The 25946-nt window shown below is 42.0% G+C and overlaps 1 protein-coding gene across 3 annotated transcripts in view; it reads left to right on the top strand.

The window, feature by feature from the left end:
* anks1b (ankyrin repeat and sterile alpha motif domain containing 1B) overlaps positions 1-25946 on the top strand; it is a 229359-nt gene that overhangs the window by 109257 nt on the left and 94156 nt on the right. For all 3 annotated transcript variants that reach the window (XM_034075301.2, XM_034075302.2, XM_034075303.2), the window contains one exon: positions 13984-14140. In XM_034075301.2, coding sequence (XP_033931192.1) covers positions 13984-14140 — 157 coding nt within the window. The remainder of the gene's footprint in view (positions 1-13983; positions 14141-25946) is intronic.

The raw sequence follows: 25946 nt of genomic DNA, 5'->3' as shown, positions 1-25946 counted from the left end.
ACTGTAAAGCGTCTTTGAGCACCTGGAAAAGCGCTTTGAAATGCAATGTATTATTATATCTGGCATCTGATCTCTGATATGAAACATTTATACTTGGAGCGGCCCTGAGAAAAGAGAGATAACTGAATATAAACCTTTCAAACATATGTACGAGGCCAGAGCCCACAGCAGAAAGGTTTTACTTCTAATCAATGCGTTTTATGAGCCTGAAAAACAAAGTTAGACTAAAATGACTCCCAATCATGTTTTTAAACTCCTTACCCAGATTAAATACGTGTGTTATGTTTAGTCAATTAAACGTGGGGCTGTTTCTGCACAGCAAGTGTGTTGACCTCTTAGCTCATAAGGCAAATCTATATATAGATTGTATACATATCTGTACTCTAAATGTCATCATATACTGTAATTGTAACTTGGAGACACAGCAAAATGTGAAGGAATGACATGTTATGTGTGTTATAATAGCATAATAGATGCACTTAAGGCGCATTTACATATCGTATGGAAAAGCAGACACGACAGCTTTAAGATGAGTCTGCCGTCATGAAGACAAGGAGCAGTTTATGTGTTGCTGAAAATTATTATTGCCATACAGAAAAAGCTTAGTTTACCTTCTTTAGATCGTGTGCATCCCTCACACCTTTTGTACCTGAGTATTCCCTCTGATATATCCAATATGTTGCACGAGTTAACATGTATTAGGAATACGTGGACATCGTCTTCCACCTGTTGCACCCCACAGTATCCTTTTGTGTTTTTAAAAACAGAACTCAGCAGAAATATGCAAATGATCCTCCACTTCCTAGTGTTCCTTCTCCATCCTTTCTTCTTCCTCCCTCCCTTGCTTCCTTCCTCCTCCCTAAGCCTCCATGCAGGGCATATAAGTGTGGTTAAGTGTGTGAGGAGGAGGAGGAGGAGATGGTTTAATGGCGAGCTGCGCGCTAGCTCACACAGCAGGACATCTGACATTAAAACACAAGCGACCCTCTGTCTGGTTTACTGGCAGCTTGCCTGGTACACTGCCTGGAGGGGCTCGCACCTGTGTGTGTGTGTGTGTGTGTGTGTGTGTGTGTGTGTGTGTGTGTGTGTGTGTGTGTGTGTGTGTGTGTGTGTGTGTGTGTGTGTGTGTGTGTGTGTGTGTGTGTGTGTGTGTGTGTGTGTGTGTGTGTGTGTTTATGCATAGAAAGCAAGTCTGTTTAATAACAGTATATACCACTGAAATAGTTTGACATACACACAGATATGCTGCCCTTGAGATCTGTGTGTGTGTTTGTGAAATTGGCATGGCTTCATTATGTATTTATGTGGGTTGGTTTTAGTGTGTGTGTGTGTGTGTGTGTGTGTGTGTGTGTGTGTGTGTGTGTGTGTGTGTGTGTGTGTGTGTGTGTGTGTGTGTGTGTGTGTGTGTGTGTGTGTGTGTGTGTGTGTGTGTGTGTGTGTGTGTATTTTATGGGAGAAAAAGAAGGAAGGGACAGGGTGAGTGAGGAAGAACACATTGTTATCACATAATTAAGTTAGCACCGTGCTAATTTGGCCTGTGTAATTATGAATACACTGAGTTAACATAAAGAGAGCAGCCTGTGTGAAACATGTTCACACAGCAGCCTTCCTTCCTATCACCCCCCATCAGATCTGTCAAACTAATTATTTGTTGCTTGTCGTCCCTCTCTGTCCCATGTTTATCTCTCTCTCTCATCCGTCTTTCACTTTACATTTCAGCAGAAGGGTGTTAACCTCTGTGTCGATTGTCGGACCACCAGAGTGCTCTGGGGGTCCAGCTGTCACTCAAAGCTGTCAGTCAAAGAGCTAAACAGGTCACACAGAAAGAACCCTTGCACTATAAAACTTGAGTGAAGTAAACTTTAGTCTGACTAATGAAGTGCTGCTGTTTGGAGCGGGTCGATGGCTCTCTGTGGTATTGCTGCTTTCAGCTTTCTCAAGAACCGCTCATCCGAACAACTTCACACTCAACAGAACACTTCCTCGGTCCTCAGCAGCACACACGCTCAGTGTGAAGTCGATTGGATGAGCTTTTTCTGAGACAATCAAAGGACAGACACTCGGAAACAAACTATTTTTTTCAATCAGCTGCAAGTGATGGCACCTGAATAAATGTCTGCCGAACTTATTTGTTATTTTTCCACTTTTTTATGTGAGACATTCAGTTATTATCGGTGTCCTGGTTAATACTGGTTTAACATGGCTGGGACTATATTGGAACATTTGCGAAAATTGCATCTTTTGTGCACCAATTTGAGTTCCAAATCAGAAGATAGTTGTTGTTGTTGTTGACAGGCTTGTGTTGTCAAAGAGAAACCATATATAAAAAAAAAAATACTTTTACTCTTGAAAAGCATTTTAGCCTTTTAGTTTTTTGATCAAAAACGTTATTAGTAGTATCTCATAAACTGGCAATAGTGTGTTTCTATAACGGTATTGCATACAGTATGCACAAGCAGGAATTCTATCAATCTTTGTATGTCTGTTATCGGTATGTGTGTGTGGTTTGCGTGGTGTGTGTGAGGGCATACGTGCCTGCATAAGGACACTCTTCTTGTTGTGAATTCTCGTTGCCAGTCACATGTTTCCTCCCACTATCGCCATGCCAACGGTGACTGACGGCAGTGTGTGGAGGAGGTTCCCCTGCGATGTTAAAGAAGTTCAGACCTCACTTAAGGACATGTTTAAAAGCAAAAGAGAGAACAGGGTGAAGGATGAAGAACAAGCGCATGACACATATTCAGATAGAGAGGAGGCTGGCAGGGTTGCCAGGCAACGCAGACATTCATAAGGAATAAGGCGTGGGATGTCCACCATTGACAAATCTCAGTCAGCACAGGGGCGTTGAATGTACACACACACGTCAGCGTTTTCAGACTGCGCCACCTTTCCTCTCTCTCTCTCTCTCTCTCTCTCTCTCTCTCTCTCTCTCTCTCTCTCTCTCTCTCTCTCTCTCTCTCTCTCTCTCTCTCTCTCTCTCTCTCTCTCTCTCTCTCTCTCTCTCTCTCTCTCTCTCTCTCTCTCTCTCTCTCTCTCTCTCTCTGACTTCCCCATTAGGTTTCTCTTCCTGCAGTTTTCCTGTATTGAGTTAATGGCTGCTCACCTTTAATGTTCTCAGCCCATGGTTTTCTTTTGAGGAGGTGAAGAGGGGAGGGCCGGTCTGGTTGAGATCAGAAACCGACAAGGACTCTTGAGGATGTTCAGGGACATGAAAGGCCGCCGTCTCTCAAAAACGTCAAGAGTAATCCTGTCTAATGAATGCCAGGACATGTTTACACAGCTGTTCAATTACCCCTGGTGCTGTCGCTGTCTTTATGTCTTTGCATCTGGTGACAAGTGTGTTTATTGGGGTAATAATGTGATCGTGTGGTTTGATTTAAATGATATTATTCTCAGTGAGTTCATACTTTTACTGGCATAAAACCAAACTTAAATGTTATAAATAAATACAAAATCTGTTTATTTCTTTAACCTTCTCTTTTTGTTCTCTAGTGTTCTACCCCCTACTATTATCTCCCACTCCTCCCTCTCTCTGTGTGCTGCTCTCAGCGGGACGCGATGCTGCTTACACTTAGTTCTTGTTAATGGCTTTATGCCCTCTAGACTCTGCAGCTAGAGACTGCCTTCCTGTCAAACCTAACACACACACACGCGCACACACACACACACACACACACACACACACACACACACACACACACACACACACACACACACACACACACACACACACACACACACACACACACACACACACACACACACACACACACACACACACACACACACACACACACACACACACACACCTAAACTTGCTGTCAAATACTTTTTACTGAAATGGTTTGGCATGAATACTTGTTCTGCCCTTGATACTTGGAGATGTTCCTTGTGAGTTTTAAATGTGTGTGTGTGTGTGTGTGGGGGGGGGATTGTGTAGCCTGACATCCTGCTGGAGTTCAGATATCTCGTTGTCCTTGAGGTAAACAGGAAGAGGGCGAAAAGATTGGAGAAAGGGACATAAGAGCTCAAATAAAGAAGGACCACTCACAGGAAAGAGTGAACTCCTATAGCACCGACGTACACTGAGCAAGGCTTTTAAATGCCTCAAAAGAACGCTTTTAAGCTCACTTCTCAAGTATTTGTCATTTTTGGATTATTTATTTGGGGGATTCAGATGTTATGTCATGTGGTGGTGAGGTGGTGCTAAGTGTTGTGTAGCAATTTGAGAAGTAATTTGATATCTAATGTTCCACTTCCTTCTCCTCTTTCTGACCTTTCTTTCTTTACCATATCTTTCATTTTCTGTCATTAACTCAATTTGTCTCTTTTTAGTATTCGTTTATTTGACCCCGAGGGGAAAATGGGGTTCCAGCACATCACAAGGCATTTGTTTGTCACTGACAACAACATAGACACAGATTCAAAAGAACAGACATAAAAAAACAGATATCAATCGCTCAATCTAAAATCAAATGGACATGTACGGTTTCTTTAGATTCAAAGGCTTTATTATCATATGCACAGTAACTAAAGTCTAATGATGGCAACGCAAATCTTAAGTCCCAAGCTCCTCTAAACATGCAACATAAATATATATGAAATAAACAATAAAACAGATACAAAAACAATCAAATTAGTGCTAAACAGAACAGAATAGAAATAAAAAAGAGAGTGCAAGAGAATGTTGCGAGACCAAGTAATGCAGGTAAATGAAACATATGAACCACCTCATCCGATTATTTGCATTAATGTTACATATATGTTGTGGATTTCCTCAAATTCTAGTAACCCCTGTAAAATACAAAGACATGCTTAGGGAGACTTGACACACTCAGAAAGCGGGACATCTGTCCTGCTGTGCTGCTGGCACTGAAGCAAGGCTTTATTTTCTCAAGGATGCTGAGGGGAGCAGTGAGCATCCTCTAAACCAATTGCCTGTGTCATGATTGGCATATAAAAAGCATAATACCCATAAAAGTAAAAAATAGGGATTCATTGTAAGCACTCTGAGCCGCCACTAAATATACTTCCTGGTACACAAAGAACAAGGACAAGCTATTCAGAGAAGTCACAGATTGCCCCTTTATTGCAGCACTTTTATTTAGTTTTATGGAAATAAATAAAACACATAAATCAAATCTGTGTTGTAAACATCCTGTAGTTTCAGTGTTTTTAATCACTTTGGGTATTCTGGGTGATTTGCAGCGTACACAAAGGAACAGATTACATTACATGTTAGACACTTTTATCCAAAGCGACTTACATACTCAATACTGTGGACAATCACTGCGTGAAGTGTCTCAGGGACACAACGACATGCTGACTGCAGTGGGGTTTGAACCTGTGCCCCCCCTGATCCGAACACCAACGCTCTATCCGCTACGCCACACGCCTCCACAGATGAGTGTTTTAATGCATGAAATGAATCCAAGGGACAGTCATGCAAACCATTTGGTCTTTTTAGTTGACTTCATAAAGTATATTGATGGAAAGATATGAAAATAATCCCTAACATGTGCTCACAAATCACTATCCAGAGACGACTGATGAACGCATTCTGACATCAGTCTCATACTGTTGACGGCTTAGCCACAGAGTGAGCTTCACATGGTTTTGTGATTCCTACACCTTTTGCAAAAGACTCACTTTGTCAGGTTCGAACTGCAATCTTCCAGACGAGGAGAAACGCACTGCAGCTTCAGAAACCGTGCAAATAAAAACACAAATGTGCCTGAAAAACCTTCAAATGAAGAAACATGCGCACCAACTTCACCAAACATGCATTTACAAAAAGCGCTGTATAAACTAAATGCTGCAAATAAGAACAATGCTGCAAGCAGCTCAAAACACACCGGTAACCGGGACACTAAAAAGTCATGTTATTTGCAACGTTCTTTGTGAATACTTCATCGAGGTGTTGAAGATGTTTCTTTTATATTTATATTAGCATCGGTTCTGATGCTGCAGCACATGTCTGCTAATGGAAGTGTTTTGGGCCGTTAGCGCATTAGCAACTCTCAGCGACTGTTCTATTGGTCTCTATTTATCCACAAGGCCTTTTTTTTGTATTGTATATGTACAATATCAAACTGTTCACACACCTGAAAGTTCCTCCAGAGTTGTCAGGCTTGCAGTCACACCCAGCGGTGGCTCTGTCAGCGGCCTGTAGGATTGGCTGGCAGCCGTGTCTGTGGGATTGAGCGTGGAGCGGGGGGAAGCCACAGTTTGAGCCTGCCTCAGTGCGGCTGCCATCCGGGGTAATGTGAGGGCTGTTATTTTCTGAGGAGACTGTCGGCGTCCCGTGGGTGGCTCAGTTTGCTGATTTCTCTGGGGTTAGTCAGCCGTGGAGGGAAATCCAATTCTGCGAGGCAATCCCTGCTCACTGCTGTGACCAACCTGCACCTCGCTCTGTGCCTCCACCCCCCCCCTTCTCAAGAAGATCAACAACTGCTCTCTATATTTCTCTCCCATCTCATCCTTTTCAACACTGTATTCCTCCTCCTTTCTATAGCGCTTTAAACTCCATTTCTGAATTGTGCTCGACATCACATACTACATGTTGTGGTAGAGGTCTGTTTATTTGGTTATTGTCTTAAATACTTGTCATTGCTGATGGACAATTTATTTGCATTGAAGAATTATAAAGAATTACTGTATTATATCATATTTCTAGAAATTAAAAATCTAAAAAATGACCAAGGGATGTGTAGGGATGTCTACCAACCAATCTCTTTCAAACAGAATAATCAAAACAAAGCCAAAGCTAAGGAGGAGTTCAATCTTAATTCTTCATTGTCAAGACAATACTGCAAAACTAACGATATTTCCTTTAGACTTGACTTTTTGTTTAGCTTGCTAATGTGCTAAACTTAGATATTAGATATTAGCATGCGTCAGCATTTAGCTCAGAGCACTGCTGCTGCTAGTTTTCACGCTAAGGTAGGCTGCTATTTTCCCTGTCAGAAAGTAAGCCTGTGTTTCAGAGTCCTGCATCAGGTCGGGTACCTGACGGGTGACCCGCAAAAAAAGTGATTCGCGGGTGGTATTTTTTCAAATGTTTTTTTCCGGGTTCGGTTCTGGGTAAAACAAAGATGATGCGGGTCGGGTCGCGGGTGTTGCATAATAAATATATTAAAATAATGATAATTTAGTTTAATGTTTAAATCCTCAGACCTCTCCCCCGCGGGACCGCACATAATCATAACCTCTGCAGCGCATCAATCTGCTGCTGAGCGCGCCATATTCAAAATGGCTGAGGTGAAGCTCTCTAGCGGAGAATACAGCATTTTCAATAACACTTCCTCAAGAGCGAAATCCAACGTCTGGGAGGCTTTTGGTGTCATCCTAGATGGAGAAAAGAACCAACATCCCATGCTTTTTGAGACAAATATGCAACTGCGTGTGTTAATAATTGCACGTTTTCACTTCTCATGTATATGCGGGTTCGGGTCGGGTTGCGGATCTTGTGCCGACGGGTCGGGTCGGGGTTGCGGAACTAATTGGCAATATGTGCGGGTAGCGGGGCGGGTTCGGTATTACACGTCGCGGGTGCAGAGCGGGAGCGGGTCTTGAAAATCAGACCCGTGCAGGACTCTGCTGTGTATAGGCTTGTGTTAAGTTAAAAAACCTCTTAAGCCCCACGGACCCGGTTCCGGGGCCGAAATCGCGTCATTTTCAGGAAACAACATCTAAGGAACCTTAATATTTAATAAAGTATGAATATTTTATATCCATATAACGGAAAAAAACTAATTTAACTGATCTTTTTCATTTTTCTTTTAAAAAAAAATACACAATGCTAATATTTTGCCGTGAGCCTCTGAATTAGCCCTGAGCGAAAAATGCTAACCTATTACTGCACAGAATATTACTCCTAGCTCCCTTATTACTTATCCTAGCTGCACATCCAACACATAGTTTATGATCGTAAAGACACAGAATCTAACGGTGCCCACCTCAACACTGAAAGATACAAACTTGCGACGTTATCAACAAAAACGTACATCAAATATGACTTACCTTCGTCTTTGTCTGGTCTAAACTGGTCTTCAATGGCATTAAAACGATAACAACGATGATGTAGTTCATCCATAGGTTAATATCCAATGTGGCTGTGTCCCCTTTGAAATGTTCTGATAATCTAGCCTATAAGCAATACAACTGCAATTCCGTTTTAAAATAGTAGAGCAGGCCATTCCTACTTATTCCGTAGCTTCATTGAATGCGCAAAGACGTCACTTTTCTTTTAACATGAGTGTGTGTGGGACGATTCCCCTTCGATTCTATTGGCTCTAACGGTCAGAAAGATATGTCACATGTCAAAATCGAACAAGGGGGGCCAGAGATAAGGAAAATCCACCTAAATGGGCCCAGAAGAGGTTTTTTTGCTAAATCTGTCTAAAAAGGTCAAATATCACTTGTTTTGCTTCAATCTTGATACAGGGTACTTATTATATGTTGTACTTTGGATTCTAAAGCTTTTAGTCTACTAACCCATCATCCAAGGTTAGTTTTCACTATAAGTACAAAATATTTTTTGGACGGACACTATAATTTACAGTTTTTTACCATGTTCAATCTGAATTTTCTTTAACATAAAATCATCTATATTGATTCTGACTTCTCTACATCCAACTCACAGGTTTATCATTACTTTGAGAAAAAAGATTATTAATTTAACCCTTTTAGAAGGGAAGATATGGTCATTTGTTCTGGGAATGTCATTTTCGAGCCTGAGACCTGAAAAACAGGCTCGGGGCTTAAGAGGCTAAGTCAAGAAATGAGCTATCGTTTGCCTCCCTTCATTTTCTCAGATGCTGCAATATGTCTTCACGTTCGGTCTCTGTGTTCTGGTCAGTGTCTCCGGTCAGAGCTGTCCTCTCATGACTCGCCTCTCTCTCCCCTCACTCAGGGTCTCAGAGGTTCCATTGTCCTCTCTGGCGCCCACCCCTCCCTTTCTCTCTCTCTAATCAAATAGCCTCCATGAGGAAATGCCAGCCAATTATAGCCTCTATTCATATCTGATGTCCTCTGACCCTAGTACAGTGTCAAGTGTGAGGCTGTGGCTGGTGGCTGCAGCAGTAAGGGTTAAAGAGACGGACACTGAAAGATAGAAGCACACACACATTTACTATTCACTTATCAAACCTGTTCACGGTATATAATAAAAGAAAACTCAATTATGCACAGAGAGACACACACACACACACAACGTATCACATGATCACACACAGTGTCTGCTGCAGGCACACCACACTGCCTTATCACACACACACACACACACACACACACACACACACACACACACACACACACACACACACACACACACACACACACACACACACACACACACACACACACACACACACACACACACACACACACACACACACACACACACACACACACACACACACACACACACACACACACACACACACACACACACACACACACACACACACACACACACACACCTGCTAATTAGTGGCCGGAGAAGGCCTCTGTTTGTGTGCTCTCTTCCTGTTCGGCTCACACACAAGTTGCTCTGTGTCCTATCTCTGCCCTGAAAGATAGGGAGGGAGGGAGGAGGGTGGAGGGTGGAGGGTGGAGGGAGGGAAATGAACGAGGACCGAGTGTTTGTTTGTTGGAGGGACTGCTCAAAATCGGACCGCGTGAATCCTTTTTCCTCCAACTTTATAAATCCGTCTGACCCCCGCCCGGCTGAGAGGGAAGCAGAGGTGAGGACACATCCAGGTATCAGGGGCTTAAGCTGTTGTCACACTGAAGGATTCGTTTCAAATCCAGATTTTGCTCCAGGCTTCACTTTGGACTTTCCTTTCCTGTCAGTGAGCGTCCTCCTCAGGATCGAGTGCAAAGTAGTTTTCAGCCGGCGAGAAAGGTTCCCATTTGACCCGTGTTGCTTTTTGTTTGGCTGAATGTCCTGTTCTTGACTTGCATTTCTGTTTCTCTTCTATGCGTGTGAGGATATCCCTGCTCCAAACCCACTGCACTTCCACTTCCTCTGCTTCCCTTCCCCTCATGTCCCTCTTCCCGCTCTGTCTCTCGTACTCCTCTCCTTGGGATTCACTGACAACGACTCCAAAGTAAGATTTGAGATGGGTCGTGGCGTCTTTTGATCCACCTGCGTGTGCCTCTCGCTCTGCCTCTTCCCTGGCCGATGGGGTTTGTTACGCCTGTCAGCTTTATCCTCACTCTTTCACTCTCCGTTTGACATTTAGGGAATAATGCGAGGTGATGTGAAGAAAAAAGAGCGAGGGGGGAAAATAGACTGGTGGGAGAAAAGGAAATTAATTAACAGCACGTTATGGATAATTCCTCATTTCATTGTCCTCTCAAATATCATGTCAGGCACATTTCTTAATCAAATCCTGCTTTCTTCTTCCTTCCCCCTCCGTCATGTTCATTTATTTCTCCCTGTAGACACTTCAGAGGAATCTCTTTCTTCAGCTCTGTCTGTCTTGGAGCTTGTCTCATGTGCTTTCTCTTCTGCTTCTCCACCTGTGGCATTTTAAAGCGTCCGTATATCATCGTTAATTCACGGTGACATCTCGGTGATTACTGTACACACATGAGAACACGGTTGAGATGTTTTATAGCCTGAATCTCTCCGCTCTCTTTCATCCGAAATAATAGTGTTATGTTTTCATATCAGAGCTGCTCATTTCCCTGAATCCCGTCACTTCCTGTCTCTTCTAGTATCACCCTCTCCCAGCTTGGTTCCATGGAGCAATATGTTGCATTTCCTAGTTGTCTCACACACACACACACACACACACACACACACACACACACACACACACACACACACACACACACACACACACACACACACACACACACACACACACACACACACACACACACACACACACACACACACACACACACACACACACACACACACACACACACACACACACACACTGTGGTTTGTTTAATCGCTGCATGGAACAAGGTTACTCAGGAAATTAGGTTATGTAGGAAATCAAATTGACTGAGGATCTGTGTTCACATGCAGCGGTCTGTAATCAGAGTTTTAAATAACTGACCTCTTATTTTGGAGGATTTGCTCTCTTCCTTTACCTGTCAGTGATGCAGTGTGTGTGTGTGTGTGTGTGTGTGTGTTAAAGAGCTGATTGTTCAGTGAGAAGATTGGTTAGAAATGAGAACTGACATCTGTTTCCAGAGCCAACTATGTGATGCTCTCAGTCAGACGTTAGGACTCTGAGTGCGTGCTGCTGTCATAGCGATCCTGTCTCGTGGAAATAATGATAACAAACAAATGATTTGCGAAGATGAATGTTTTGTCTGAGTCTTAATGCCGCCGGGATCACAATATTGTCTCACAACTACGATTGTATCCGCCAAGTTAAAGCATGATGGTTATGAATGCTTACTTCTCCTGTTATTTCTATAATATCTGCTCACAACCTCGAGAGAGATTCATTTGATATGGTTACATTTAAACCCTTTTTTATTGTTAGTGAAAGTTAGCGGTCTCGTCCTAATATTTAAAAAATGTAAACGTAAAGGAGACACAACAATTTTCATTTATCAGCATTCGAAACAAATATGCATTTCATTAAATGTTGAGGCCTAAAAACAGACAGAAGTATCAAGCATCATGCTCAAGTGGGTAAAGCTGATTATAAATATATACAGTATACATGGCTTTCTCCAGGATACATCTAACTGAGGTCAGGTTTCTCTCATCAATTACACAAACCCAATCTCTTGTTTAAATGAACAAATCAGGATACTGCCGAAAGCCACGTGTCCATAGACTTCCTGAGTGCACGTGAACACTGTCAGAAGCAGTTTACATGTTAGTGCTGAGGCGGCCTCCTGCTTTTTAAATCAAAATGTGGCTCGAATGAATTTGAATACGATGAATCGCACCTTTAATCTGAGCTTCACGATGAATCCAGAGTTTGTATTTAGCGGCAGCTCCATCGGAAGTCTGCAGCTAATCATCGTGTCACATCCAATCAGCCGAGACAGGACCCCCTGCTGAGTGGAGGCATAAAGACAGACCGGGTCTCCATTAGCTGGTAATGGCAGTCTAATTGAGTGCTGATGGAGAAAGGGAGGGAGGGGGGGGGGGGGGGGGGGGGGGTCGTAGTTTGTAGGCTTTTTAATAAAGTGCGGTGTGAAAGAAGTCTCCGACTGAGTGCAGAGAGAGAAATCATCAAGGGACTGATTGCTCTGTCAGCGGGAATGATGAATCCACTTTGAGCTTGCCCAGTGTGTGATTGATGACCTGTTGCAGTCTGGGTAATATAGACCACGAAAGGAGGAATAATGGCCGTTAAATGAGGAAAGCAGAGGGTCGAAGCAACAAAAGTCAGAGGGGAGAGAGTGTGCAGTTGTAGCCACACATTACAACTTATCGCCATGGTGACACGTTTACCACTGATCCCATTAGGACGGGTATAACCGGGGGCAGGGGGCCACAGACAGAAAGGATGATGGAGTGTTGATTTATGGGGAAGAGGCAGACACCGCTGGAACCAAATGTTTTGTCTCGGTGGCTGAAGTGACGCTCGCCCTGTAACCTTTTCCCCGCTTCACATCGCTCACTCTTGTTGTTCATTCTCTCTGGGAACACATCTGCCTCACAGATAAGGGACCTTTTGCTCCTCGTTCCTCTCTCCGAGCCCTTTGGGGCCTAACCTTCTCACCAATGCTGCAACAAAATATGGTCTGAAACGCTCCTTGAATACCCAACGAGGACACTGTTATATAAAGGTGACCAAACACGTTTCCTAACATGTTACTCTGAGTTAATCGCCTCTAAAATATGAGCTGCTCTCAGAATGCTGCGAGTCGCTTTAGGCTAACATCTTTGATGCTAACATCTTTGATGCTATCATTTTGTATGCACATGGTAGTATACAGGAGGAGCTTGGACCTGCAGTTAGACCTCTTAGGAGATTTTAAGACACATAAATACTCCATATACCACATACTCATATTCCTTTATTGTTACAAACAAGTAGAATGCAATTTAGGACAAAAATAGATACTCTTTCGCGGCCTTGTAACTCTGTTGTTATTGTGTTTGTAAGAATGTTGCGTACTGTTATCAGTCAACCGTTAATACCACCATGTGATGAGACCCTGAAGGCACACAAGGATAGACTTAACAGCAGCTACCTAATTCATGAGTTAGGGAGTTAATAATGGAAACCTAACAATCTAATAATAATCTTATATTTTATTTTACATTTCAAATTCAAGATTTTAAGACATATTTGCAGTGTAGACAATTTCTAATGAAGTTGTCGCATTAAAAAACCATTTGCTGTTTTACCCCTAACCGAAAACTAACTAACAAACGTCCTGACTTTGACTTCTATAAAAGGTCCAGCAAAGCATCGTTGATCAGAGCGACGGAGACAAACATCCTGAAAAGAAGAATTATTCAGACTTTGGAAACCTTTCCTCTCAGCGTTTGCTTTGACGGCGGCCTGAGTCTTTCATGAGAATCCAGAAGTGTGAACGTGGTGAACTTGAATGATGGCCTCGAGCTGAGAGATTACGGCGCTGATGTGTTTGGTTTGTTTCTAATGATGCACTTCAGGCCAACACGAACAACAAAATGGACACTGTTCACCACACATTTTAAAATCCACTTTGAACATCTTTCTTTTTCTTTTCATAACGAATCATAAAATCAAAATGACTTTCTCATGACTCATCTGCACTCAGTGAGAGGGCCCTTTCGTGTGCTTTCCAAACACTATTTATCAACATTAGTCACCATGTATGGCTTTGTTTGACAGGATAATAGGCCAGTACATCGTTAATAAGTGTTATTAGTGTTTTCTTAGCTTAATACATGTTGGAATCCCCTTTTCCCATCATATTATGCACACGCTGTAACTGCATAATGTGGTATGTATAACAAATGGCCCTCATATCTCTCTGTTGTTCTCTCTGCCCTTCTCCCAGGATTCGAAGCGTTCAGCGGAGCTTGTCGCCTCTCCATCTCTGGACGTGTTCCTACCAGAGGACGAGGACAACCCGTACGAGTCTGTGACCACAGCTGTCACGCGCAAACCCTGCTCCCTCGATATCAGCCCCCGGCTCAACGCCTGTCCACGCGATGGTAAGGGAACTCAGGGAACTTCACTTTCTTACAGGAAATTGTGCGTTGTATGCTGAATGCAAATGATACAGGGAGGTTCAAGTTGTATTACCTTTTTAAAATGTTTGTTCAAAAGGCTAAACCATAATGTTTTACCCGCACTTTTTTCTTGACATATATACACAACCTTGACTTGACTTATCGTAGTGGAAATATACTGAGTCAGGCCCGACACACCAAAGTCTCGCTTTTTTAATTTTTGAAAACGGACTCACACCTTAAGATGTTGTGAGGACATATCCTGACTTGTCATCTCCCCTCTGCTCCCCCACCCCTCCATGTTTTCTCTAAACTGGTAAATGGTTCCCATGGTAGTGATTGTACTGCATCGGGGGGTTTCCTTCCTTTCAGAATCTTGTGATTAATTACAACATTTATTAATTTAGGTCAGTTCTCATTCTTTTGTTTGTCAAAGGAGCCTGAATGCATGAAAATACATTAATACAATTAATACATTTGTTCCTCACAAAATCTGTATTAGATTTTCCGTTTCATAATAAGGCTCTGGAGTAAAAAATGTAATACATTCTCTATTTCCTTTACAGTATTTACATGTTGTGAATCTTTGTACACGCTTTGTTCTTGGTCCTTAATTATCTTACAATCTGACAGTGGAGCATATGGTGGCTTCCATATTGGATCATCTTTACTTTGTTCACAAGAAGGAATCCATATGAACATCCCGCTGTTGTGGTGATCACAACTCGAGTGGAAGACGTGAACCACCTAAATGCCAAGTATTGTTTGTTCAACATTAACACACGTTTCTTAGAAATAACCGGGCGTGGGAAATGTGGGTGAGAGTCAGAGCGACGCTGTGTGGGATACATTGTTGAATCTATGCCTATAGCAGAGAGTGTGACTTAAAAAGAATGCATGCACAGATCCAATGTTAATCCGGCTCCAGCTGCATGACGACTGAGAAACCACCTCGAATAACATCTTGAGTCAGCAACTTAATCCTAAGCACGTTGCATTCAGGGACATGTAGGATCCAGGTTCTGACCATGAGAGAGAATGCATGGAGGGAAAAAGACGATATCTTTGGTTCTGCCGCATCGATTTTATCCCTTTTTTTAATTGTCCACTGTTAGCCTAACACTTTTTTTTTTACAAATGCAGAACTAAATCAGTCGTGTTCTCCGGTTAGACGGACACATGAATCGATTTCCCCCTTTTTTAAATCAGCACAACAAGCTATAATCATAACATTGACACATTTATCAACGATAATGTTTGAAGGAAAATTGACGCCGTACACGATTTGTATCATTGTCTTGTAATGTACTGTCGAATGTCATGTTTTATGTTATTTGTGGACCCCACTTATGAAAACCAACGTGTCTGTGAAGCTGCTGCTGCCCTTATACCTCTGATCTACAGTTTACTGACACACTGTGTTACAGTACGGGAACCAACTGTACAGCAGAAGAGCTCTCAAGAGGATTATAAACATAGCACATAAAATAATTGGACCTCCCCTGCCCTCCTCTTCAGACGCTGCCTCAGCAGAGCAGCGTCTAAAGGATGCAGCTTACCGTTTCTTTAAGACTGCCTGGTTTGAAAACAGATTCTACCCAGGGGGCATTGTTGAACTGAACTCCACACAAAAAGTGCAATAGCATTTGACAGAAACATTCGTTTGATTTACTAAAACTTCTCGTATTATTTATTTATATGGCAAGTTTGTGTTTTGTTATGCAATGCATTCTGGTCTCAATGCTCCATCATCTTCAATAGCCACTCATGGAACACTGTAGCTTGTCAAACAGTCTTAGTGTGGTGCAGAGCAGGAAGCATACTGCATGTTCATCAGTATTTGTGTGTGCGCTCAAAATAGCTGCCTGACAATAATTGTTCAAATGAAGCACTGAGCTGAAAGACACTTACACACTGTGTAAAGCTGAGGGGAGGCTAATATGAGGAACACCTCATATTTCACGTAAACATTTCATCCACAAAAATATGTAATCATGATGCTTTCATTATTTTCTACTTTAACACAAAGCACTCCTTAGTTTGCAGTGGTGTACTGTAAGTACATTTGAGATACTTGTACTTTACTTACTTTTATTTTTGCTACTTCATACTTCTACTCCACTACAATTCAGAGCTAAATGGTGTACTTTTACTCCACTACATTTATTTAACACCTTTAGTTACTTTACAGATCTGGATTAATGATGTGAAATATAATCAACCCTTAAATCAGACTTTAGTTCCACCTGGAGTAAATTCACAAGCTACCCTGCTGTATGCAAAGTCATTCAAACTAGCTGCACCTTTACCAGCTTTGAGAACACTTTAATGATAAATAACATAATCATAACATATATTATATATTATGCCGAAATGGGCGAATCTGCATTATTTAACTTTTTGTACTTTAAGTATATTTTGATGCTTTTTTAAAATTACTTTTACTATGTAACATTTTGATTGCAGGACTTTTTATTCGAACAAAGTACTTCTACACTCCGGTACTTCTACTTGTACTGAAGTAAAATATCTGAGTATACTTCTCCCACCTCTGGTATTTTGTAAATTCATTCACAAAGATGATTTTAGCTGTAGAGAACAAGATGAAATGTTTTATTACCCAGAATTCTGGACTTTAAATCCGGTCCAAATAAGAGTTTGCAGCAGAGTAAATATCAAGCCCTCCATTTTCATTCAGTACTCTCCCTCTGGAGTCCACTCGGACCTTTGGATCGATTCTGTTTCTGTGTCCTGAAAGCGCTTCGGTCTGCTTCCACTCCCACGACAACAAACACCCACAATGCACTCTTCCCTCTCACTCAGCTCCCATAGCGATGCTACACACTGCAGGTTGTCACGGTAACTGCATCACCGGCTGGTGAGTCACCTGTATGTTGCCATGGCAACTGCCTTGCTAGTGACACCCCACTCCTTCCCCATAAACCCCCCTTTTCGACAGCAGTGCAGGGAGGCTACTGTAGATGCTTGTGTGTATGTGTTCAATGCTCTGCTGTGATTGGCTGCATGGTAGAGGAGAGTTGAGCGTATACAGTGTGGAGTTTGTGTGGAAGGTTAGCTGGTTTATTGCAAAGTGTCTTTTGGTAGAAAATTGCTCCACTGACGTAATTGAGCAGTGTGGGTGTTGTGTTTGTTCGCAGCTCTCTGAGCGCTGTTACCTGGCCAATGAGAAGAAAACAGATTCAATGCTGGAGAGCCAAAGAGACTCAAATCAAAAAGTCAGAGATTACATTAAGGGTGAAAGAGAACTCAAAACATTTCTAAATCATTGCTGAAAAGGACAGAAATGCAGAATGTCAGACAGGCTGCAGCACTGTGGTGTTGCAGAGAGACAGACCAGAAGGAAAGGTGAGGAAGAGCCTGATAGGGGGGGGAGGCACAAGTGTTTTGCTCAAAATACCAAACAGATCCCCCATTCTAGCCATGCCTCATACCCCTCTATTTCAGCCCTGTTAGAGAAGTGCTGATTCTGGGTCTGGCCCTTTTAAATGTAACCGAGTTGCTGCTGGCCACGCCCCCTTTCCCCCCACATACAATCTGGATCAGCTCCGTTGTACCCCCGTTTTTAGAGATGTGGGTAAGGAGTAAATGAGAGGGATGTATTTTCTCACTTTGTGAGACTCTACTCTACACACCGGGGGACACATATTTAGGCATAAAAGACATCAAAAAGTGTATTTTGCACAATAGGTGATGTACTTAGTTATTTTACACCAATGCACACACAGTATTGAAACAAGAGGCCATCGAGGTATATTGAAAAGTTTCCCAAAAGTGCTGCATGTTGAACTTACCTCAGCAGAACTAGTCAGAACGTTGTTTGAAGGATTTGTGGAGATGTCTTCTTGCAGTGTGCCTGATCTCACCTGTCCTGTGCTGTGGCTGTCTGCTGCAGTCTCTCAGCGGAGGAGACGGAGACTCGACAGCGCTTTCTGAAGCTTCAGATCATCAGAGCAGCTTTATCAAAATCCATCTGCTCACTGTCACTCATCCCCGCCCCTTCAGAAGCACCGGGGACCTGTTGTCAGTGAAACCAGCACCCCAAACAACTTCCTGCGCATTCACGTCTCTGCTTCTTGGAAACTTCTCTTCCTATCACCATCCTTTTTATTTTACTTTCATCATTCTTCTCTCTTGTCATCCTGCAGCTGTGTGAGATCTTCCTCAACCTGTTAAAGCCGTGTTCCACTTTTGACGCAGTTGTTTTTGTGACAGATCACATAGGAATGTTATGCTCGATATCCCATCGCACCATCGCTCTGACAGTGAATGAATGGAATTCTCTTCTTTGTAATGCGACACGCGCTGAGTACGGACTTGTGTGCATAATCCCTCTACTCATTTTCTGCGTTAACTCAGGATTATTGTATTAGATGGATTCCTCTGATGGAATTTCCTTTGTTACAAATGAGGGAATCCATTTCTGCTGTAGCACTTGAATGAGATACCTTTTGTGAGCTTGTGTCACGAGCATATCATTTATTCTATAAGATTGCAGAGTGTGACAGAAACATCAGAATCAGAATATCTTTATTCGTCCCACAGAGGGGACATTTGCTTTGTTACAGCAAGAAAAGAGCCAAGGACAGCTTAATATTATCTAAGAAGCACACCATTTACAACACACAGGTATATATTGCAGTTATTAACGGCATATATATAATAACCGGAAAAGCACGACATGTACTGTCATGTACTATCATGGCTTACTTGACTCTTAATGGAACTAAGCCTCTTTTAACAAAATGTGTTTTACCTGTGCTTTTCCTGCTTCGAAAACGTTGGTTCAACATACAAATAATGAACATAGATGATAATATAATAATAATATGCTCGAAATAAACAAAAAAAAGGCAGAGGTGGCTTTAATATTAGATATTTTGCATAGTACTGGCATAGTATGTGCAAGTAAGATTGTTTCTTCCATGTATATCCAGGCATTGCAGATCTGCTCTCCATGGTTCAATATCTTGATTTTATAGCTTCAACCTGGATATTTCTGACACAAGTAAAGTCCTTCTCTACAAATAACTCCGCACCTGAGATCCTGCAGTGTGCTGGAGAACAGCAGATCAGACGTTCTAATCAGTCCTACCACAGAGGGTTTTCCAGCACAGCCTCCAGCTCCGACAGCCAGATTGCAGCGCCACAAAAGCTGTGCAGTCGAAATGTGATCCTTGAGATAGGAAGACGGCGGAGTGGCCTCTAGTCACGTATGGAGCAGACAGAAAGTAGAGCGTTGCCAAGCGGTTAGGGAAAAGTGCCCCTTTCTGCTATCGACTCACTCCTCTTGAGATATAAACACACACTTATCTGGAAGAGGTAAACAAGCCTACGTGTACAACATAAAACCACCAACCTGTGTACTCTCTACAATCCTTTCAAAAGTCTTACATAAAGTCATGCATATATCTGAACCTTCTTATCACAAAAAGGTTTGATAGAACACTTGAATTTCCAATTTCAAGCAGCCATTACTGGACTTCTTCTGACTTTTTCATCGCTATTTACTTGATTTTTCTAGTTGCTTGTTGACAGTGTAAAGGAACTAGAGTTGATACCTGTGCACCGCTAATGTATTCAACCTTTCTGCGTGTCCAGAGCTTTGATGCTTTCATATTTAGTCTACCAACTTACACACAGTCTATTCAGGGCGGTTATAACTTATTATTAAATATTAATTCCCTAATCATCATGTTCATTTTAATTAGCTGCAATATTATGGCTTTGTCACATCAATCAGAGCCATACTTACTCTGTGAATGAGTTCAGATTACTCTGCACACCGCCCTGCCTCTACATGAAAGGTTTATGAGCAAATGTCTCACCTCCCCTCTCTTCTCTCTGGTGGATGGAGCTGTGATGTGGCTGTTTCTCACTCCATGTATCCCCCCAGGCTCAGATGGGCTAATGGCAGTATGTAGTAACCCCAGGACTTCACCATTAAGGCGGGTCGAAGCCCATTGACTTGTTGGAAGAGAAGCCGTGGAGCAGCTTCCTCTTTGACAGCCAGGAGAAATCAATGCATGTGACTTGTGTGCACATAGTTTCACATTAGTTTGGATTTCAGTTTTGGAGTTTAGTTTACAATTTTAACATTATATTTGAATTTGTTTAAGGGAATAGAAGTTTTATAGGTTTTCATAAAGATTCGTCCTTTATTTTCCTCCTTTGTTTTTGCCTCTCAGCCCCAGCCAATTGGTGTCTTTGAACGTCTCTTATATAATGTTACATTTTAGAAATAGACTCAGTCATTTCCTCAAACATCTGGCCACTGTAGCTGCTGGCAAACACTTCTTTCATTTCAAACCTTTATTTATGCAGGTGAATCCCATTGAGATCATTGATCTCTTTTTCAAGGGTGACCTGCTGCAAGTAGGTTCCACACAAATACATATACACATAACAGAAACACTGTTACGGTTGAGTGAAGGAAGCAGGACCCAAAAGCAGATAACTCTGATTAACCTTTATTTCAAGGATAATGAAAATAACTTGGACAAAACAGAACACTCAGCGGTGAACTCAGTCACCAACAAAAGACGAGCCAACACTGAACACGGGAAGAGACGAGACTAAATACAGGGAGGGGTAATCACAGGACGAGAAACAGCCGGGCAGGGGAGGAGAAACACAAGGACCACAGGGGAGGAGAAACACAAGGACCACAGGGGAACACAATCAGACACATCAGGGAGAGGGACCAGACAATACACAAGGAGGAAAACAAGACGGGGAGAACCGAACAGCAAAATAAACCCAAACATACAAAACTACAAACGAGACATAACATGAGAATCGTGACAAAAACAAAAAGGACATCAAACAGCATATTTACAGCGACTACAGTTTACATAGCTAGTAACATTTACAGGTTCCAACAGTTTCCGATTGGATAGCATCTATCCTTGCTTTAAAAACATTTAGTGGAACCAGATTGCTCAGCTTCCATTCCTTTTGCAGACTGTTCCAAGACAGAGGAGCTGCGCATCTAAAAGCTGTCTTCCCTAAGACAGTCCTAGCACTTGGCACATTTAATAAAACCACAGCATTCGATCTCAGGCAGTAGCCACTTACAATTCTCCGTGAGATCAGGGAGCAGATATACTGTAAGATGGAAGTTTCCCTAACATGGCTTTGTATATAAAAATGTACCAGTGACTGAGCCTCCGTACAGTTAGTGAAAGCAAACCAGCCCTTACATACAGGGTACAGTGATGGGTTAATGCTTTACAGTTTGTCACACATCTCAGTGCGCTGTGATACGCAGCATCTAACTTGACCCTTAAACCGTAGTGAATAGTGCATTAGTGGGGTACACTTTTCTGCTCCGGATTTGGTTTTCTATTGATTATTTACGGCAGCAGGATAATTTGTGAGGGATCGACGCGGCGCAAAATCCCAATGTTCATTGTTATGAGGAATATGTAACCCTGTGCAGCGATGTAGCTCCTTTAAGTGTTTTTGATGGAGCGAAGTGGAAGTCCACGGCACAGAAGAATAACATATATCAGGCTTTGTCGTTCAATTCAGTGTTATCCTCGGTCTTTCATAACGGAAATAAAGAACACTGTTAACATTAGCCTTTCAAAAAAAGACGTTATTCTTGGAAATTGAATGCTGGCAACAACTTTCAATTCTCCCCACTGCAGATTTCTTTCAACTTTCTATGCCTTGTGAATATTTTATACAGTTCAGGATGAAACTAAGAATTTGAAACATTATGTGGCTGTAATATGCCTCCCTGACATAGAAGATAATGTGTTTAGGATCCACACACATGCGCACGCACGCACGCACGCACGCACACACACACACACACACACACACACACACGCACACACACACAATCCATATGAAATGTTACTTGTCAGAGTGGCATAGAGCAGCACTTGTTAGGCGTTGGGGGGGGGGGGGGGGGGGGGTAGTGTGTGTAAGTGAACGCTTGCTCTCACCAAGTGTTCACTCACACACACTCCTCCTGCACACACTGCTGCATGCCTGCATTAACAAGCTGTGCAGCTGCTCTCGAAAGTAAACAAAGATATGTTTGTGCTAATCTGTGCATCTCACTGTACCGGACAATCACTCTACTGTTCTGATGTGTGCTGGCATGCAGAGAATATCTGTTAGCTGTTAAAGCGTTTCTAAGATTCCCCTTTTCCCAGAAGGCATGTCTGATTCTACACACACATGAACCCGGGTTGTAACCCATTACAATTAGTAGTTACCTGTAAAAAAGGTAATAAGTAACCACATCTGCGTAGCAAAATATAAAGTAATGTGATGTCTGTTACTTTTGGATTACCTCAACATCAAATGCAATTCAAATCAATTAAAGACAAAAACACAACATTAAGATGTTTTTTTACTTAAGTGTAATATGTAAGATACCAGAACAATGTGAACAAGAAAAGAAGAAACCAAGAGAATTAGGATAAAAAATGATTTTATGTGTTGGAAATAATGTGTTTTTCATTGTAGCCGAAATACCAACAATGAAACAGATGAGCACATACTGCAGTCTGAAACCTGAGCTGACACAGACAGTTTAATACACACAGTTAAGCTCACACACACACACACACACACACACACACACACACACACACACACACACACACACACACACACACACACACACACACACACACCACACACACACAACACACACACACACACCACACACACACACACACACACACACACACCACACACACACACACACACACACACACACCACACACACACACACACACACACACACACACACACACACACACACACACACACACACATTGTATGAACATATACTGTAGGTTCACTTACTGAATTAAAAACAGAACAAATGAACCAAAGAAAGTGAAAACTATACTAACCCACACTTAAAGTATTAGCCTCTAGTACAGTGTACAAAGAAGAAACACAATGCTCTTTTTCGTTTTTTACTACCATTGTAATCCCCGCAATTTTTAAATGTATCAGTAAAATGATCAAGACTTTTTTTGAATGTACTGTAAGGGAATACCGTTTTTTTTAACAATTGTTTTAGTCCTGATTAAGTATCCGTTACAATACATTACTGCCCCAGACTGAACCTGAACATATGGATGTAAACAGCTCAGGTATTTTACCCCCACAGTTATCACTTCTATACACTCATGCATTTGTATACACCTTTATATGCACACTCATACACACACACAGATACCCTTTGGAAAAGAGGCTGAGGCTTCCCAGGAGTGAGATCAGAGCAGATCTAAAGGTAACACACACACACACACGCACGCACACGCACACACACACCTGACTTCCATCATCACAGCCTCAGTGTTGACAGGCTTATTTACTCAATACGACAAAGCCTCAGTCTATATATATCCCTCTGTTGCGTCCCTTCCTCTCTTTCCCTCTTCTCTCATTCTTCCTGCTTTTGTTTATCTATTCACGCCCATGCTCAATCACTATTTCAGCTCCAGGCAGCTCTTTATGATTTGGGTCTATTTGTGCGTGTCTTTGCCTGGAGCTGTGTGGTTTTGCACAACCCAAGGTCAATTCTACCTGCGTCTACCACACACACACACACACACACACACAACACACACACACACACACACAACACACACACACACACACACACAACACACACACACACACAGCACACACACACACACACACACACACACACATCACACCACACACACACACACACACACACACGACACCACACACACACACACACACACACACACACACACACACAACACCCACACACACACACACACACCACACACACACACACACACACACACACACACACACACACACACAGCATTTCACTGACTCTAGTGAGAGGCTGCCGTCACTCCAGAATTCAGGAGGCTTGAAACATAGGTCGGAGCTGTGCTGTAATGCGGTGTCATTTCCCCTGAAGGACTGAGTGATTGTCTGTGTGTGTGTCTGCATTTAAAAATAAATGTATGATGACAAATGTTGGCAAATTCTGACACATGAGCATACACCATTAGTTTACAGAACCTTGATGGTTGTTATTTATTCTCTGTATTGGAAAGTGAGTCAGCATAGCCTCCGATGTCCTTGTACAAGTCGAACACGTTTCCCAGCAAATTGGTTACTGTAGTAAAATGATACTTTACAGACCCATAAGAGATTAATGATCTAGCGTAGACACAAGTGTCAAAGTTGCAAACAAACAAAATATACAAATTTAAATGACACAAGATGAAGTATTTCATAGCCAGGTTTCCAAAATGCTGCCAACTACAGCATTTCAAAAGAGTTTTTGACACAAGCAAAGATTTGATTGGCACGAAAGGAGCAGGTCCTTTTTCAGTCATCTCATTAGTTATTGAGTCGTAACGATCAACCAGCAAATAAGGAGCTGATCATTAAGAGAGAAAGGAATAGCGGCACGTCTTTGATCATTTTCTGGGAATTTTTACACCTGACTTAGATTTTTAATGTTACAGTTTAAAGGGTCCCTATTAGGCTTGTTTGGGTTTTCCCTTTCCTATGGTGTTTTATATAGGTTTTAGTGCAAGTAAATGGTCTGCAAAGGCTAAAATGCCACATTTTCCACCAGAGGAAGTTTTTAGGGCCCGAAACAACTTGATTAGACTCCTTTGATTACTTCCGCGACATGATGACATCACTATGTAACACTAGTGCTGGGGGGAAACGATTATTTCGAAAACGATTATTTCGAAAACGATTATTTCGAAAACGATTAATCGGGCGATTATTTGATCGATTAGTCGACTAATCTAACGATTATTTGTCTGTTGTTCAATTCATAAAAAACGTAATGTAAAAAAAACGTAATGTAAACATTTTTTTTTTCACAATACTGTGTCTCAGAGGATCTTAATATTTAACAAACTATTAATGTGTTATACCAGATTAACGGTAATAATCTCAGCTAACTGCCGATACAAACCATGTTTACCAAAACAAAACACAAGTCTCATAAGAAGCATCTAAATGACCCATGAGCGAAAAATGCTAACGGACATTGGCACAGAACTCAAGATAAAAGTACCCTTATTACTCATCGTAGCTGCACATACAAGATATCCGATTAACGCTGAGACTCCACAGATTATGTAGGTATATAGTATCATCACTGAGTGATCCGGACTCGCGACAGGGGAAGCAAATACAGTCATCACAACACGTACCTTTACAGAGCTTCTAGGGAGATCGTCTCACACCGTAGCTGTCAATCTGATCAAAAGACGTGTTCAATGGCATTAAAATGAGAAAAAACGCGGCTGAATCGGTTAATCCATAGGTTTTTAACGTCTATGTATAAAAAAATTATTGAATTTATAATCCATAATTCCATTTTTATGTAAAAATCGGAGAGCAAATGCTAGCTGCTAATGGTAGCCACCACAGCTAGCTGCCGCTTTAAATGTTCCAACATAGCCGTTGTGCTTGTGTGATATGCCAACTCCATTTGGCAAAGACTGCAAATGACAATATCTTTGCGTTTTGGACTAACTTTAAAATATTCCCATGCTTTTGAAGACCTAGGGCGAGATGTTTTCGTTTGAGGGCTTCGTGCGCAATCCTGTGAGGAGGTGGTAGCCGTTTCAGTCTCCATTGTGTTTGAAGTGCGATTGCGAACTGCTTGTTGCTTTGTTTACACACCCACGTGTGTGTAGCGACGTGTCGACGCGGAAATATGTCGTCGACGATATTTTGAAGTCGCTCCAGCACTATGTAACACAGACCCTTTTATTGGCTA

Source organism: Pseudochaenichthys georgianus, chromosome 23 (genome assembly GCF_902827115.2).
Source record: "Pseudochaenichthys georgianus chromosome 23, fPseGeo1.2, whole genome shotgun sequence".
NCBI classification, from domain to species: Eukaryota; Metazoa; Chordata; class Actinopteri; order Perciformes; family Channichthyidae; genus Pseudochaenichthys; species Pseudochaenichthys georgianus.
The sequence above is the reverse complement of the archived record's forward strand: the minus strand, read 5'-3'. Positions and strand labels throughout refer to the sequence as shown.